Source organism: Mustela erminea, chromosome 6 (assembly GCF_009829155.1).
Source record: "Mustela erminea isolate mMusErm1 chromosome 6, mMusErm1.Pri, whole genome shotgun sequence".
In the NCBI taxonomy this organism is placed as follows: domain Eukaryota; kingdom Metazoa; phylum Chordata; class Mammalia; order Carnivora; family Mustelidae; genus Mustela; species Mustela erminea.
The window spans coordinates 13,926,722-13,944,992 of NC_045619.1; the positions used below are offsets into that span (position 1 = coordinate 13,926,722).

The 18,271-nt window shown below is 39.4% G+C and overlaps 1 protein-coding gene across 2 annotated transcripts in view; it reads left to right on the forward strand.

Moving 5' to 3' along the window:
• The window catches only part of SYN3 (synapsin III), a 449,385-nt gene that overhangs the window by 82,229 nt on the left and 348,885 nt on the right, over window positions 1-18,271 (forward strand). For both annotated transcript variants that reach the window (XM_032346464.1, XM_032346465.1), the window contains exon 4: window positions 4,612-4,703. In XM_032346464.1, coding sequence (XP_032202355.1) covers window positions 4,612-4,703 — 92 coding nt within the window. The remainder of the gene's footprint in view (window positions 1-4,611; window positions 4,704-18,271) is intronic.

Here is an 18,271-nt window from a genome sequence, read left to right on the forward strand (position 1 = left end):
AATAACTCCTTATTCAACAAGCACTTTTGGATACCTACTGTGTGCCTGAAGCTGAGTATAAGGCAGTGAACAGCTTTCTACTAAAAATATTATTGCTTGGCATTCCTTTTTCATAAGATGTGACGTGATAATTTTTCCTTCAGTGATAATTGGGGGAACACTAGTTGAGAAAGAAAGAGCTATAAAAATGAAAAGCATTATAGATATAATTGACTCAGTTGATTATAACTCTTTTATTTTAAAAATGAAAATAATTAGAGTGGAGAGTAAGGGATTTGCCTGTGGTCATGGTTATTGGGTCATTGTCAAATCCAACATTTAGATCCCTGGTCCTCAGACTTCAAGTCCAATTCCTTTCCCACTATTCTTTGATTCCTCCAAGTACATGTTTTTAAAAGTCACAAACAGGAAAACTCAAATAATCCAGAACTTTCAGGTATAATTGAGATCAGTGTTGAAAAACTCCCACACCAGTTTTCAGGTAGCAATAACTGCACCTTGGATAAATCTCATTGGCTACGATACTGCCACTGTGCAAATCCACCAGGTTTTAACAAGAGTAACAAAATACAAAATCCCCGTATGTGCTTAATACTGCAAAAATCTGCCTGTCTTTAATGATGTCTAGAGATAATCTCCCACAAATGTATAACATAATTATTTTCCCTTTCAAAACAAAATCTTGACAATCAAAATTATACACAGCCTCCTTCATCTTCCAAAGCCATACATCATGGTGTTACTTTTTCTGTTAAAAATAAGGGAAATAAATTCTTTAAAATGCTCCTCATAGCAGATGGGGGAAAATGTAATGCAGTCGAGATAGTGGGCTCAAGCTTTCAGTAAGGTGTAAAGAAGCTCAAATAATAGAGGATGTTTAGCCCAGTGCTGAAACCCAAAAGTTCCTTTATAAAGCAAAGAGAAATTTGTAGGTGCAGATGAGCATGACAGCAGTGGAGTGCCATAGGCACCATTCCTCAGTATGGGCAAGACTCGAAGTCATGGTGGTGCTTGACTTCATGAACCTCTCAGCCCGCCTACCATACTTAACAAAAAGGGAGGGGCTGAGCTCTTGATTTTTTTTTTTTTTAAATTCCTTTTATGGACATTGGGGAGGGTAGGTGCTATCCCTTTTTAACCTTTAGTGAGGTGGGGATCCCCTGAGGAGCTCTTTGAAAGGTCAGGCCACAATGGTGGATTGCAGTGTGAATCAGAATAGAACACATTCCCTTCAGCCAATCATATCACTGGGGAAACATTCAGCTGGTTTATTCAGGATAGAGCCTTTGAGGACATCTGGTTGCCCAGTAACCTTATTTTGGAGTGGTTGAGGAGGACGACTTTATCTGATCAGAAGGGTGGTTATCCTACTTTGTCTTTGGACCTGTTATCACTGGGTCCTCTTTGGGCTACTTCCCTTTTGGAATATTGTACTACTTGATATCAAGACTTACTGTAAAGCTGCAGTAATTGAGACAACTTGGACTAGACTCCAGGATAGACAAATAGGTCGCATATGAAGTGACTTGAGGTTTGACAAAGCACTGATGCAATTCGGTGAAAGCATATTTAATAAGCAATGTAAAGTATTTGAAAAACCATATAGAAAAATTGAAACTTGAGTCTTACATTAGATCTTATATAAAAGTTTAATTCTAGGTGGACTAAAGATGTAAATGTACAAAGACCTTGTTTCTAAAAAAAGTCACGTTTCTATGTATCAGGGGTTAGGGTGTGGAGATATCTTTGGGGGGAGACAGTTCAAGCCATTACAGTTTCTTTTTCTTTCTTTCTTTTTTTTGCTTAAATGGTTATTCATTTATTTTTTACAATTTTTTTATTGTGTTATGTTAGCCACCATACAATACATCATTAGTTTTTGAGGTAGTGTTCCAAGATTCATTGTTTACACGTAACACCCAGATCTCCATGCAATACATGCCCTCCTTAGTATCCACCACCAGTCTTACCCGTTCCCCCACCCACCTCCCCACTACAGTTTCTATGTGAACTCTGAGGCTCTTCAAAAATAGGTGCTCTTTGAGATTCTACCAAGAGGGCCATCATACTATCTTGAAGGAAAAGTGCTTGGATACTTCTGTGTTCATTTCCAAGTTTTGTTTGTTGAAGTTTTTAAAAATAAAATACAGAAGAGTGCCCTCTCTTCGCTACCCCAACTCTATGCTTGATCCAACAGAGACTTGCTACACTATGAACCCAAGCATTCACCTCCTATAATCATTCATAAACCATAACTGGGAGATAGTTCTAGAAACCTTGAGCTGAACACGATGAACTTCTAACTCGTATATCCAAGCCTGAGTGTGTCTTTTATATAGATATCTCTTTCCATTTGGGCAGCAAGAAAGCCTCTGGGGCTTTGCCACCTTGGAGTTGGAGATTCTATCATTCAAAACACTGATTTACTCCCTTTCTTCACATTTTTTGGTAACCAAATGTTCTGTGTTGCAACTTTATTCTGACTTCTTTTTCTCTGCACACTCACGCAACAACTTTTATTGCCAGTTCTTCTTTGTAATCTCGCCAATGAAGTATCTTAAACATGATGGGACTGAATTTTTAGGGCATTAGACTTAATAAACAGGTCATTACCACTATTTACTAACCTGGACTCATTAACGGAGCTCTTTGCTTTTCACCTTGCCACAACATAATGAGGCTATTAATTAAAGCAAGAGACATAAGTGCTCTGGGTTTCCTTTAATGTCATCTGGGGAGATGACTAGGTCTTTGGTCATAATTCTGTTAAATGTTTCCAAGGGGATACATTTAAATCACTGTGAAATGATATTTCCTTTCAACATGAACTTGGTTTTCTCTTCAACTGGGTTATTTTTAGGTCCCCAAAATTCCTAGTTGTAATCCACCCAGTGCCTGATTCAGCTAAGCAGTGGGGGTAGGGAGCTATACCAGTTAAAAGCATAGGCTGGAGTCAGACTGCCTGGGTTTAAATTCTGGCTCTGCTACTTACTGTGTACATTTTGCAAGTTATTTAATCTTTCTTTGCCTTGGTTTTTTCATCTGGATAAGTGTGAGGATTAAATTAATTCGTACATGTAAAATGCTTAGGACAGTATTCTGGCACATAGTGAGTTTTTCATATGTATGAGAAGCTATTTTTATTCATTTAATCTTGAGAAATAGCTTTTGGCATCTTCTGTGTGTAAGGCACAGTTTGGTACTATGCATTTTCTAGGATAGGGTTATAGGTTCAACTGTCTCACAAAATTCACATGTTGAAGTCCTAAGCCCAGTACCTCAGTGTGATCTTATTTGGAGATAGGATCTTTCTAGAGTTAAAGTGAGGTCATTAGGATGGACCCTAATGCAGTGTGAGTGCTGTCCTTATAAAAAGGGTGTCTTTGGATACAGAGTCATGTACAGAAGGAAGATGGTGTGATGAGAGGGAGAAGGTGGCCATCTACGAGTCGAGGGGAGAAACCTGAAACAGATATTTTCCTCACAGCCCTCAAAAGGAACCAACCCTACCAGCACCTTATTTTTGGAATTCTAACCTCCAGAACTATGGGAAAAGAAATTGTTGCTGTTTAAGCCACCTAGTGGTATATTTGTTACCTTAGGAAACTTAGATGGTTATAATAGCATGGAATCACTGTCCCCAAGGAGTGTATAGTCTGGTAGGAGGGATGTATTCCATAGGGCTTTGGTCAAAAGCAACAGAAATTCAGCAGATCTTGCTTAAACAAGTAAAAAGGCAAAAAGATGACTTACAAAGATACAGAGGTATTGCCTAAAACCCAAGGGTAGGATTGTAGCTGGCACATAAACATCAAGAGTACTCCTCATCTCTTGCCTCTACTCCTCCTCTCTTAGTGACTGTGATATTTCTCCCTCCACCCCCTTATTTTCTGTACTTTCCCAATCCAGATGGCAGGAAACATGGTCTTTAATTATACTTAGGTTTTATGTATTAAATCCAGCCCAGAAAGAAATTACATGAATCACTCAGCAGTTTCAAATTCTAATACAAGGGCACCTTATTTCCACACCCTGGGTCAGGTGCCAACCCCATCAGCTGTGACGGTGAGAGCAGTATTTCAGTGCATAGACATGGTTCCTATACTGTAACCATGTAGGTGGATAAAGGGGAGGGGCCGTGACCAAAAGAGGAAGCAATGGGCAGATGATGAGGAGGACTCCATTAATTGGGTTACATGATTACTAGCTGTGATGTTTTACCACTGCATAACCTGAAGCTGAAGAAATGTAGGGAAAATGTTATATTGAACAGCTTTTGGCCTCGTGTAGTCCTGAAGCTGGAGTGTCTTCTTCTGCTTTCAAGGAACTAGAAATTAGTAGTGGTTAAAAGCATAGGTCCTTGAATCAGAGACAGGTGGGTTTCGATCTAACTTTGCCTTTTATTAATTATGTGGCCTTGGACATGACAACATGCCTCTGCACCTCAGATTTCTCAGGTTTCAGAAAGGAAAGTAAATAATATTACCAACTTCCTACGTTTCAGGAGAGGCATAAATGTGTACTTGGCACATAAAGAACCCAATAAATGTTAGTCGTTTTTAGCGTCGTTAGTTTTTGATGAATCCTTTTGTGTTTTGCTTTCTCCTTCAGGCTGAATTCTCAGAGTTGAACCTAGCTGCCTATGTTACTGGGGGCTGTATGGTGGACATGCAAGTCATGAGAAATGGGACCAAGGTTGTGAGGTAAGGAGGACTGAGAATCAGAAAGCCTTCATTCAAGAGGCACGTGTGGGTTACCTCACAGAGCTAACCCCTCTGTCAGCTGCCTCTGACCTGACTTCTGCACTACATGTACTCTCATGTACCGAGTATTACTTCCAAAGAGTTCTAGGTGCTACTGCTATAGGAATGACTAGCAACACAAATAATTGAGGGAAACAGTGGTGGTGGGCTGGAATGAGCGCTGGGCTTGCAGAGAAGAGACTGGATTCCATTTCTGGCTTTGTGACTCTATTCAGGTGTATTATTTGGTCTCTTTTACCCTCTGATTCCCATCTGCAGCATGATTGCAGCACCACAAGTAACAGACATGGATGTGAGATCGCCCTGTTCATTCTAAAGAGCTGTACAAATGTAAGGGTTTATTAGAATGAGCTATGGCCTGTTTCCAGCATATGGCAGACTAAATGTTCAAAGAATCCCCTCCCAGGACATCAAACCTTAAAGTACTGGATATGCCATTTTCCAGAGAGTCAGTTTATAATGTACGTTGAGCTTGAGGTGGAGTGAGAAAATTCTTCAGAAGCCCAGAAAAGTCAAGAAAGCACAAATCCACAGAAGAGATAAAGAGTTATATTAATATATTTCTACCTGTATTTCTAATATTAATATATTAAGCAACCAGAATAATACAGACCAGGTCTCATGAGGGTTTAGCTGGGGAAGAAATAGGATTCAGATTTGGGGAAGTAAAACAGGAAGAATTTTGAGGAAGAGGTGGCACTGCTTCTAACCCTTATCAGTGGTGGAATATGGGTATTCTATGCATCATAAGGGGAGGAAGCAGTCTTTGTAAATGCAGACAGGCAAAAAAAGAGACCCTGCTTGGGTATTTATGATAATTCAACCAATTCAGTCATCATTAACTGAGAGCCTACCATGTGCCAAGAAAGACATTATGTGGCTTTCCATTTCTAATAATCTTGGGCTAGATTATCTGGACCAACATTTCCATGGAAAACAATTTAAAAAACTGGTTTTAAATAGTATCATCTCTAAAGCCTTCAAAGAATTGGCAAGTCATTAAGGTATTACCAAGAAGAGAATGATGGGGAAAAGGAAACTCAGAGAGATGAATGTGTACAAAAGTTATATTTTTCTATGAAATTTGCTAAGTCTGGCAAATTTGAAAACTGGTTTTGATAGCTTAGCAGGAACAATGGCAGTAGAAATCAATGTCCACTCAAGGTGGAGAGCGTAATGATAGGCCCTCCTCACGATAAGCTGAGACCCAGAAGGACCACATCTTCAAGGTAAATGTGAATTATAAGTACATGAGCCCTTACAAGTAATTGCAGCTTAAACTGCAGTTTGATTTGTCATCCAGGGAAACTTAAATTTGGTTTACAGTGATCCCAAACATGCCAGAAGTAAAAAACAAATCATATGCAGAGGAAGGCACTTTCATCTTAAGCTTCAAATAATTTTTTTGTACAATAGCTAGCACAGAGTCTGAGATAACCAGGCATAGACACCATGAATGAGAAGAAACAGAAACAATAGACAACAGAAAGAGACCTGAAGGACATCAGATACTGGACTAATCAAACAGCAATTCTTTTTTTTATCCCCCCCCGGATATCATTGTTTGGGGGGGGGGAGTTGGTATTTTTCTTTATTAAAAATTTTTTTTAAATTAACACATAATGTATTATTTATTTCTGGGGTACAGGTTTGTGGTTCATGAGTCTTACACAATTCACAGCACTCACCATAGCACATACTCTCCCCATCAAACAGCAATTCTTAAAAAAAAAGGTTATTAAGTTGAAAAAAATCAGGTTTGAAGATATCTTCCAGAAATAGAAAACAATAACAATAAAAAGTAACACAGCCAATTTTTTTAAGATTTTATTTATTTATTTGAGAGAGAGAGAGAGCGTGAAAGGGGAGAGGTCAGAGGGAGAAGCAGGCTCTCCACCGAGCAGGGAGCCCAATGTGGGACTCAATTCCGGGATCCAGAATCTTGAGCTGAGCCGGAGGCAGTTGTCCAACCAACTGAGACACCTGACACAGCCAATTAAAAAAAAAAAAAAATCAAATACAACTTCTAGAAATGAAAACTACACTAATCAATCACTAATTATTGGATGTGTTGTGTTTAGCAATATATGACACACCATTGAAAAGGCACTAATAAGTGAAAATAGAGCTGAAGAAATTATCCTAATGAAGCACAGAGAGGAAAAGAAGAAATGCAAAAGAGTTGATTAGATTTTGTGAGAAAGTCTCTCATTTAATCAGAATCCCAGAGGCGCCTGGATGGCTCAGTGGGTTAAATCCTCTGCCTTTGGCTCAGGTCATGATCTCAGTCAGGGTCCTGGGATAATCTCAGGGTCCTGCTCATGTCAGGCTCTCTGCTCAGCGGGGAGCCTGCTTCCTCCTCTCTCTCTCTGCCTACTTGTGATCTGTCAAATAAATAAATAAAAATCTTTAATTAATTAAATAAATAAATAAATAAATAAATAAAGTAAACAGAATCCCAAAAAAAGAATGGAGCAGAGGCAGTCTTTTAAGAAATGATGGTTGAGAACCTTTCAGAGGGATACCAAACCACCAAAACCAGAAGCTTACTACTTTTCAGGGATCAATAAAAGGAATTATATACTGACACACAATAGTGTAAGTGCAGAAGGATGAAGAAAAGCATTAAAAACAGCCAGAGAGGAAAAGGCAGATTACTTTATTAGAGTAACTGACAGCTCCCAGGCAGCAGCAGTAGAACAACAGCTTCAGGTGGCCAAAAGAAAATGATCGCCAAGCTCTTCCATCTTCAGAGGAATATTTTTTATGAATAAAGGCAAAATAAAAACATTTACAAAGAGAATACTCTCACTAAGGAAGATTGTAAAGAACCTGCTTTCAGCAAAAAGAAAATGATCCCAGAATAACAGAGCTACAAGTAGATGTATACAACAAAGAAGGTAGTAAATGTAAATAAATATTGTCTATAAATAATAATAATAATAATGTCTTACAGATTTAGAAAATACACAAAGAATTAAAATACATGACAGGAAGATAGTATGGGCTGAGAGGAAATGGAATTAAGGTGTTCTGAGGCCCTTGTATTGTTAGGGAGGTAAGTAAATGTATCAATTAACAACAGGCTGTGAAAAGTCATAGATGAGGGCACCTGGGTGGCTTTCTAATCGTTAAGTGTCTGCCTTTGTCATGTCAGTGTCCTGGGATCGAGCCCTGCATTGGGTTCTCTGTTCAGCAGGAAGTCTGCTTCTCCCTCTCCCACTCCCACTGCTTGTATTCCCTCTGTGTGTGTGTGTGTGTCTCTCTCTGTCAAATAAGTAAATAAAATCTTAAAAAAAAAAAAAAGTCATAGATGCATGATGTAATTGCCAGTAATTTAAGTGATTACTTAAAATAAAGAAAAGAATGTAGTAAAACTTAAAAGCTATAAGAGAGGGAGGAGCACCTGGGTGGCTCAGTCGGTTGTGTCTGACTCTTGATTTCAGCTCAGGTCATGATCTCAGGGTGGTGGGATTGGGCCCTGCACTGGGCTCTGGCTCAGCATGGAGTCAGATTGTCCCTCTCCCTTTATTCCTCTCTCACCCCACCCCCTGCTCTCTCTCAAACTAACAAATAAAATATATATATATTTTTAAAGCTACGAGAGAGAATAGAAGAAATAGTAAAAGAAGACATGAAAGAGAAAAAACCAACATGGAATGTGTATTACAACTAAAATAAGATGGTGGATTTAAATCAAAATATATAAGCAGACTGATTATTATTCTAAATGGCCTGTATAGCAGTGCTATACAGGCCATTTAGAATTAAAGTATTTAAAATTTGCTATACAAGTTGGTAAATAGCTTCTGCCCTCAACCTGAGTATCTTCAGCTACACTTACCCCATGGATGGGCAGACAATTGGACTGCTCTTTTGTCCCCCAGTTCACCACATTGCTGTCCCCCAGCTCATATCCTTGTTCTTCCCATGGTCAGAGGATGCCCAAACATTATAGGGAAGGCACACGCTTGGAAGCAGTGGTGGAACCCCAGAAAGAAAATTCCTGATTTCCTCTGTAAAGGCTGTAAATGCCTGTGAGTCCACTGGAGTCGCCCTCTCATGGTCACTTGTGAGAACTACAACCTCCACAAAGTACCCTCTAAGTTGTTAAATATTATCACCAATATATATCATTAATTGCATTAAATGTAAAAGGACTGAATGCTCTAGCTTATAGAGCATCTACATTAAAAACTTTTAAAGTAGGTTTTTTAAAATCCAGCTATATTCCATTCACGGTACTCATCTAAAACATAAGAGTATAGGAAGTTTGGAAGTTAAAGGATGGAAATACACACACACACACACACACACACATACACATACACATTTAACTGGTCAAAAGAAAGCTAGCTTATGTAGCTGTACTAATATCAGGTGAAAAGTGCTACTAGGGCAAAGGAAGTAATTTATTATCATTAAGATAAGAAAGAGACACTAATTTTAAATTTATGAGCATCAAACAAAAATGCCTCAAACTATACTTCAGAAACTATCAGATTTATTTGTGCTTATTTATACCCTGCTTCCTTATCTGGAAAAGGAACTGAATTGTCTTATTTTGTAATACATAGAAATGGGAACATGCATCCTATTAGTTCTCAAATTTGGCTATAGATTAGAATCACCTGGGAAATGTTTTAAAATCCTGATGGCCAAGGAATATGCCAGACCAACTTCACTAGAATCTCTGAAGGTAGGATTTGGACCTCTGTGTAGTTTTAATGCTCCCTAGGTAATTCCAATGGGCAGCCTGATGGAGAACCTCCCCAAACAGCTCTCACATTGGCCCTGCACCCTGGCTGAGTCAGCTGGGGCCGGGTGTGTTTCCTGACACAGAGAAACAGGGAAAAATGCCATGTGATGATGAAAGCAGATTAAAGCAATGTGTCTATAAGCCAAGGAATGCCAGTGATTGCTGTCAATCACTGTAAGTGAGGAGAGAGACATGGAACAAAATGGAACAGATTCTCTTTCAGCCCTCAGAAGAAACCAATCCTGCCAACGCTTTGATTTCAGATTTTTAGCCTCCAGAACTGTGAAAGAATACTTTTCTGTCATTTTAAGCCATCCAGTTTGTGGTACTGTCTTTAGGCAGCTCTAGAAAACTAATTTAGTAGTGATTTTCACATTTTAAATGCATATCCACCCCCTAAAGATCTTGACAAAATGCTGATTCTCATTCATTAGGTCTTTAGGTAGGACCTCAGATTCTAAATTACCTACAGTCTCCCAGATGAAGCCAATACTGCCAGACCTGCAGCCTCAGTTTGAGCAGCATGGGTTTGGACTAGTTTCCAGATGCTGCTGCTGCTGGTAGAAGACCATACCTTGAGTAGCCAGAGCTGTGAGGGCAGTTGCCAATATGGCCAAAGCCCTGGGTTCAGGGCTCCGTGGAGCTGTTGAGGTTTATTCTGTCCATGCCTAGGATGGTGCTTACCGTCTCAGCTAGATAGCTTGCTTCGGCAACCACAGTTACAGACCTGGGAGAATGTGCACACAAACCGGGTAGCCCCAGCCCAACTCATGGTGTGTCTTGCAGTTAGGGAGTCCGTAAGAATCTTCCTCGGCCATGTAGTGCAGTTTCAAGCCCTAACTGTGGTCTCCCAAAGTAGAATGTTGAACAGTGCCCTTGCCCTGCAATATATGCCTTCAAAGAGAATTAGGTGTTGCATTGAAAATGCCTTTAATCACTTCCAAGTGTGCAGTATGAGCAAGGCCTACATCTTCTGAAGTAATGTTCATAGGAAGTACCTTCAGAAAAGTTGGCCAGGATGGGTGGTAGAGCAGACCACAGCTGGTTTTCTCCAGCATCCGTTCTTTCTTCTTAGGGGAACAGCACTTAGATTTTCCATCTGGGTGACCCCTCCCCAACTTACAGTCTGTATGGTGTCTAGAGCTGATGTCAGCTCGTGTCAGACTGAATTAGAATATTGCAGTGGGATCCAAGCCAAGCAGTGAGGAAACCATTGTGACACTTTTACTGGAACCCTTGGGTGGGAGACACGTGTGTATTTTGCTGGGGCTGCTGAGCTGCCGGGATGGATATGTGGAGCTGCTGGTGGCCATCTCTTTTTTCCCTTGAGGGAAGGCTTTGCTGAGGTTGAAGCCAAGCAAAGGAAAATACAGCCAAGGGAGAGACAGAGAGTGAATGACCCAATGATGTTATTCAAGGCCCTGGATCCAGATTCATCTCCAAACCTTAGCCAAAAAAATTCCTTTTTGATTAAGCCAGCTTGAATTACACATACAAAATTCATGAATTTTTATTTATTTAGCAAACACTTTATAGCACTTCCTACGTGCTAGGCACTATTCCAGGCGTTTAGCATGTATTGACTCATTTCATCCTTTCAGCAACTCTATAAGGTATGTACTATTATAATCCAGATTTTCTAGATAAGAAGTCTGAAGCACCAATGAGTTGGGTAGTAGAATCAAGGCCTCCAGCTGCTAAGTGGCAAATCTGATGTTTAAACCTAAGCAGTCTGATGACAGAGCTTGTGTGGGGCACCACTGCCCTGGACCAGCTGTTCAAAAAGGGGGAGACTGTTTCACAGAGCTGCTTAAAGAAGTGGAAAGTTTCTCCTTGTGAGCAATATGCTAAAGTACCACAGCCATTTGGTAGGAAAATATTGTGGGGATCCAAGCACCTGACTTTCAGGCAATGGGAATTTACTAAAGTGAAAGGACATGAATTGGTAACATGAAAACATATGAAAATATAAAGTTCATCAATAAAGTTTAAGTATTTGTTCAGATGCAGAATACTCTAATAATGTAATGGTAGTGTGTAAATCATTTTTAACTCTAGTAAAAGGTTAAAAGACAAAAGTATCTTTTTAAACAAAAGTATTGTGTCTTTTAAATAGCTATAGAACTATAAAGTAACTATAGCTATAATCATTTGTTAATGAATACATAATATAAAAAGATATGAATTGCGACATCAAAAACATAAAATGTTGGAAGGGGGAAGTAAAAGAGAATATGTGATCAAAGTTAAGTAGTTATCAGCTTAAAATAGACTGTTATTACTATAAGATGTTTTATATAAGCCTCAAGGTAATCATAAAGTAAAAACCTATAGTAGATGCACAAAACAGAAAAAGAAAGGATTCAAAGCATACCACTACAGAATATTATCAGATCACAAAGGGACACAGCAAGAGAAAAAAAGAACTACAAACCAGCCAGAAAACAGCTAACAAAATAGCAATAATAAGTCCTTACCTATTAATCACTACTTTAAAAGTAAATGGGGTGGCGCCTGGGTGGCTCAGTTGGTTAAGTGACTGCCTTCAGCTCAGATCATGATCTTGGGGTCCTGGGATCAAGCACTACATCAGGCTCCCTGCTGATCAGGGAGCCTGATGTAGTGCTTGATCCCAGGACCCCAAGATCATTCCCCTGCTCAGCAGGGAGCCTGCTTGATCCCAGGACCCCAAGATCATTCCCCTGCTCAGCAGGGAGCCTGCTTCTCCCTCTCCCTGTGCTTCTGCCCCTGCCTGTGCTTTCTCTCTTGCTATCTCTCTGTCAAATAAATAAATAAAATCTTTAAAAAATAAGAAATAAAATAAATGGATTAAATTCCCTAATCAAAAGACACAGAGTGGCTGACTGATTTAAAAAAAAAAAAAAAACAAAAAGCAAACAAACAAACAACAAAAAAAACAAGATCCAGCAATATGCCACCTGCAGGAGACTTTAAATAAACAGTTATTTTAAAGAGGCACATAGGCTAAAAATGAAGGAATGGAAAAGGCTATTCCATGCTAATGGAAACCGACAGAGAGCAAGGTCACTATACTTACATCAGACAGAATAGACTTTAAGTCAAAAACTGTAACAAGAAACAACAAAGGGCATTGTATAATGACAAAGGGGTCAGTTCATCAAGAGGATATGGTGATTGTAATTCCAACATCAGAGCACCTAAATATATAAAGCAAGTATTAACAAGTCTGAAGGAAGAAATAAACAGCAATAGATTAATAGTAGAGAACTTGAGTATCCACTTTTAACAATGGTTACATCATTGAGACAGAAAATCAGTAAACTAACATTGGACTTCAGATGCACTTTAGGTCAGATGGACCTAACAGAGACACACATACACAGAACACCGCATCCAATTGCAACAAAATACAAGTGCACAAGAAATATTCTCCAGGATAGATTATATGATAAGTTATAAAATAAATTTAGCAATTTTAAGAAGATTGAAGTAATAACAAGTATCTTTTTGGACCACAGTTGTATGAAACTAGAAAAAAATTAACAGGAGTAAAACTAAAGAATTTCTGCACAGCAAAGGAAACAGTCAAAATGAAAATACAATGTTGAGAATGGGGGAAATATTTGTGAACCACCTATCTGATAAGGGATTAATATCCAAATATATAAGGAACCCCTATAACTCAAGAGCAAAAGACCACGTATCAGATTTTTTTAATGGGCAAAGGACCTGAGTAGACATTTTTCCAAAGAAAACATACAAATATTCAACCAGCACATGAAAAGATGCTCAACATCACTAATCAGGGAATTGCAAATCAAAACTATAATGCAACTACTATGCAACTAATAAATCATTGAGCACTACATCAAAAGCTAATATGTTGGCTAATTAAACTTAATAAAAAAATCAAAACTAGTGTGATATATCCTTTTCACCTGTTAGGATGGCTATTAACAAAAAGGCAAAAGATAGCAAGTGTTGGTGAGGATGTGGGAACAAGGGAATGCAAATTGGTGCAATCACTGTGGAAAACAGTATGAAGGTTAAATTTTTAATAAAAAAAGTTAAAAATAGAGCTATCATATGATTCAGTAATCCCACTTCTGGGTATATCTCCAAAGAAAATAAAATCACTATTTTGAAGAGATATCTATACTCCCATATTGCAGCATTATTCACAGTTGCCAAGATGTGGAAACACCTGCTTATTTGTCAGTGGGAGAATGGGTAAAGAAAATGTGGTGTATATATATATATATATATATATATATATATTTTATATTTTATATATATATATTTTTTACTTTATATATATTTTATATATATATAATGGAATATTATTCAGCCTTATAAAAAGCAAGAAACCTGCCATTAGCAATATCATGGATAAAACTGGAAGACATTATGCTAAGTGAATTAAGCCAGACACACAAGGCAAAATACATATGATCTTTCTTGTATGTGGAATCTGAAAAAGCTGAACTCATAGCAACAAAGAATAGAATGGTAATTATTAGGGGCTGGCAGATTTGGGGGAATGGGAAGACATTAGTCAGAGGGTACACACTTATAAGATGAGTAAATTCTGGGGAATGTACAGTATAGTGACTGTAGTCGATGATAATGTATTATATACTTGAAATTTGCTGAGAGAGATTTCAAGTGCTCTTAGCAGGAAGGAAAATGGTTAACTAGTTTGGTGGTGGATATGTTAATTAACTTGGCTGTTGTAATCATTTCATAACATAAGCATATATCAAAACATGTTGTATACCTTAAATATATGCAGTTTTTATTGGTCAGTCACCCCAATAAGGCTGGGGAAAAAGGAATTGGCAGCACTTGGATTTGAACCCTGGTTTTTGGTTTTATGCCAAGTGAATTTCCAAGTGTCTTTAAAATCCGGGATTTTGTTATTCTCTTCCTCACTTTACCCCTGCCCACTCCATGGCATCTAGCCCTGTTGAGCCTACTCCAGGCTGGCATCTGTGAACTCTGTCCCTATACAGAAAGCATCAGGACTCAAGAGATTTCTCCAGGACATTGAGTGTGGTGCAAAGCTCATCCAGGGTATAGGATGTGTGTGTCAAGCATTGGGTGTTTTACACAAGCAATGAATCACAGAACACTACATCAAAAATTAATGATGTACTGTATGGTGACTAACAACAACACAATAAAAAAAATAATTTTAAAAAAGAAATGTGTTGCTCAGATCTGAGGAGTTACCTCTCTGAGCCTTCATTTCTTTATCTGTAAAAGGTAATCATATTATTTTACATAGTTCGGTGAAAAGCTTGCTCATTTGTTCCATAAATATTTATTAACGACCTGCTAGGTTGCAGGCTGTATTCCAGATATTGGTCATTGTATCAGACAGGAACTAGGCAGAAAGCAGAATTCACCCCCAAATGGGTTATATAAAGATGATAATGAAGGAACCACATACAGGGGTGTGTGTCAGGCTAAGGAAACATGATGCATCCAGAATCTAACAACAGCAGGAAGCAATTATCATCCCCAGGGACAAAGGGGCAGGAGAGGAAATAGAATTCGTAGTTTTAATCTAGTAGGTTTCACCTAGACTTGAATGGGAGAGTCCCCCACTTGAACCAGCAGTGGCAGAGGAACTCAGCTACCTCCAGACTCATGGGACTGAAGCACGGTGGGCTTGAGAAAGACGCACTACTCTCCTTCCCTCCCTTGCCCTCTAGGCTCCAAAGTTAAGCAGAGACCTGTGAGTAAGAGAGCTGGGTTGATGCCTTCCACAAAGACCCCACAGAATGGGGGCAGGAGGCACAAAAAGAGAATAACTCTCTTAGGAAATCACCAGTGAACAAATCAGAGCAAGTCTCTGTTCAAGGTCAATTTTTGTAGTGTTTTATAAATAGCAGAGTATTGCACACAAGTTGGTTAAATCATCAGTAATTATAGCAATTAAAATGATAGAGTCCCTTACTCTGGTTTCTGTCAAATTCCCAAACTAAGGGTGTGCTGCCAGGCAGCCTGAGGTGCTTAAGAGCAACCCAGACATCCAGGTTCTCAGTAGAGTTGCAAAATTCTATTTGGAAAGCGGAGCAGGGGCCATCCCAGGGCATGCTAAGATTCATGCTTTGTGATGGCTGTGGCCGTTCTGGGCCCAAATTCAAGACTAGCTCCACAATGGAGTGATAAAAAAAAAAAAAAGAAAAGGCGGGGGGCAGCCATGCCTATACAGACAGATGGGATTCAAAATACAGGACAGGAGAAATCAGGAATGAAAAATACTCAAGGAGGCAGATGTTAATGAGGCCCCAGGCTAATTACACAAGCCCTGCTCTCAGTTTCCAGCATTAGGCAACACTAAATTACAGGCACCCGTTCAAACCACAGTGGCTGATAATGTGCATCCGCTCATTAGAAGGTCAGACCTCAGAGAGGGTTGAAGAGAGGGAGCCAGAATCCTAAGTAACACAAGACCTTGAGGAAAGGGATCAAAGACTCAGATATTCCTCCTGGTACCCATCCAGTCGTACTGTTTCCAGGTGTTTGGGATGTTTGGGACAAGACAGATGTGTGGACCTGTCCCAGAGAAGAGGATATTTTATAAAATCTTAGACGTCCAGAGTTAGAAGAATCTCTCTTCCCTTTTCTGTGTGTCCCCATTTTACAGATGGGCTATCGGTAGCCAGGGAGGGAGGGAAGAGGGTGATTTGTTCAAACCTCCTCACACATTAGCTCCTGAGCCACGATCAGCTCTCAACTTCCCTGTCTCTCCTAGGAATTCTCAAACATCCCATTAGAGCACATTATAAAATAATGTTCCTTGACTCTTTATTTCACACAAAATTACCTCAAGTCTTCTGAGCTTCAAGAACCTAGAATTCAAAACCACACTGAGATACCATCTTATACCAGTTAAAATGGCCAAAATTAACAAGACAAGAAACAAGTGTTGGAGAGAATGTGGAGAAAGGGGAACCCTCTTACACTGTTGGTGTGAATGCAAGTTGGAGCAGCCACTTTGGGAAACAGAGTGGAGATTCCTCAAGAAATTAAAAATAGAGCTTCCCTATGACCCTGCATTTGCACTACTGGGTATTTACCCCAGAGATACAGATGTAGTGAAAAGAAGGGCCATATGAACAAGGGCCACCCTAAAGTTCATAGCAGCAATGGCCACAGTCACCAAACTGGGGAAAGAGCCAAGATGCCCTTCAACAGAGAAATGGATAAAGAATATATGATCCATATATACAATGGAGTATTATGCCTCCATCAGAAAGGATGAATACCCAACTTTTGTATCAACATGGACCGGACTGGAGGAGATTATGCTGAGTGAAATAAGTCAAACAGAGAAAGTCAATTATATGGTTTCACTTACTTGCGGAGCATAAGGAATAACATGGAGGACATTAGGTGAAGGAAAGGAAAAGTGAATTGGGGGAAATTGGAGAGGGAGACGAACCACGAGAGACTGTGGACGCTGAGAAACAAACAGGGTTTTGGAAGGGAGCCGGGTGGAGGGATGGGTGCGCGTGATGGTGAGTATTAAGGAGGGCACATATTGCATGGAGCACTGGGTGTGGTGTACAAACAATGAATCTTGGAACACTGAAAAAATAAAAAAAATTAAAATAAATAAAATAAAATTCCAGATATTTATTCAACACATATTTATTGAGCAAATTCAGAGTGCCAGGCTCACTCCAGCAAGTATTACGTGGAGTGCAGTTTCTGCTCTCAGTGCCTGTGTCTGTTTGGAAAAGTGCTCCCTTTAACTCTCCTAAATCGTTACATACCTACTGAGCTTTGCCTGCTTTCTTTTCATTTACTCACTAAAGATGTGCCAGGAACACAGGATAACAGCAGTGAACAAAATAGACAATAGCCCTTGTGGAGCTGAGATCTATCTAAATGACAGAAAGTAGAAAACAAATAAATAAGCATTCTAATGGCAGGTCATAAGCAATGGTTGAACCAAAAGAAGACCTAGGGATTGGTTTTTGAGGAAGTATGAGCAAGGGAGGTGACTTAAGAAGAAATCTAAATAAACTGAGCAGAGTGAGCCCTGTAGGTTTGGGGGAAAAGCTTTCCTCTCTTTCTCTTGGCAAACATACACACAGGTGAGGGACAGCTGCCTGGGGTGGGTCCAAACCCCACATTCCACAAGCCACAAGGTCCTGGATTAGTCTCTCCACCTTGCTCTAGCTCTTGGTTTCCCCATCTGTAAAGAGGGAAGAAGTGGTCCTTACTTCTAGAGTGATTTGTATAAAGTAGGTAAAGCAGTGTTTGGTGCATAATCTTTGCAATCACTTCCTTCATCCTAAAACACCGTGCCTCACCCTCTCACTTCCTTTCAAATTTCTGATCAAATCCTGCCTCCTCAGAGAGACTTGCCAGAACATACTATCTCTGCTCTCAAGGCCCAACCTAGCACTTTTTTCTTTAGCATTTAGCACTCTTTGAAATTATAGATGCTTGGCAGGTGGATAACAAGCTAGCTAGCTAATAGATCACTAATGTAATATATAGATAAAGATGTAATTGGTTTTATTGTACTATTTTCTAGAACAGAAGACTGTGTAAGCAGGGACTTTGTTTTGTTACCACCGTATTCTCAGGCCCTGTCACATATGAAGTTCTCAATAACTATTTGTTCAGTGAGTGAAGGAATGAACCAGCTTTCAAATGATCATTATTGTTACTTCTCATGCCTCCCACCGGACTGGACCTTCCTTGAGGATCAGGTTAAGGACTTTTTTTCCGAATCGTACCGCCA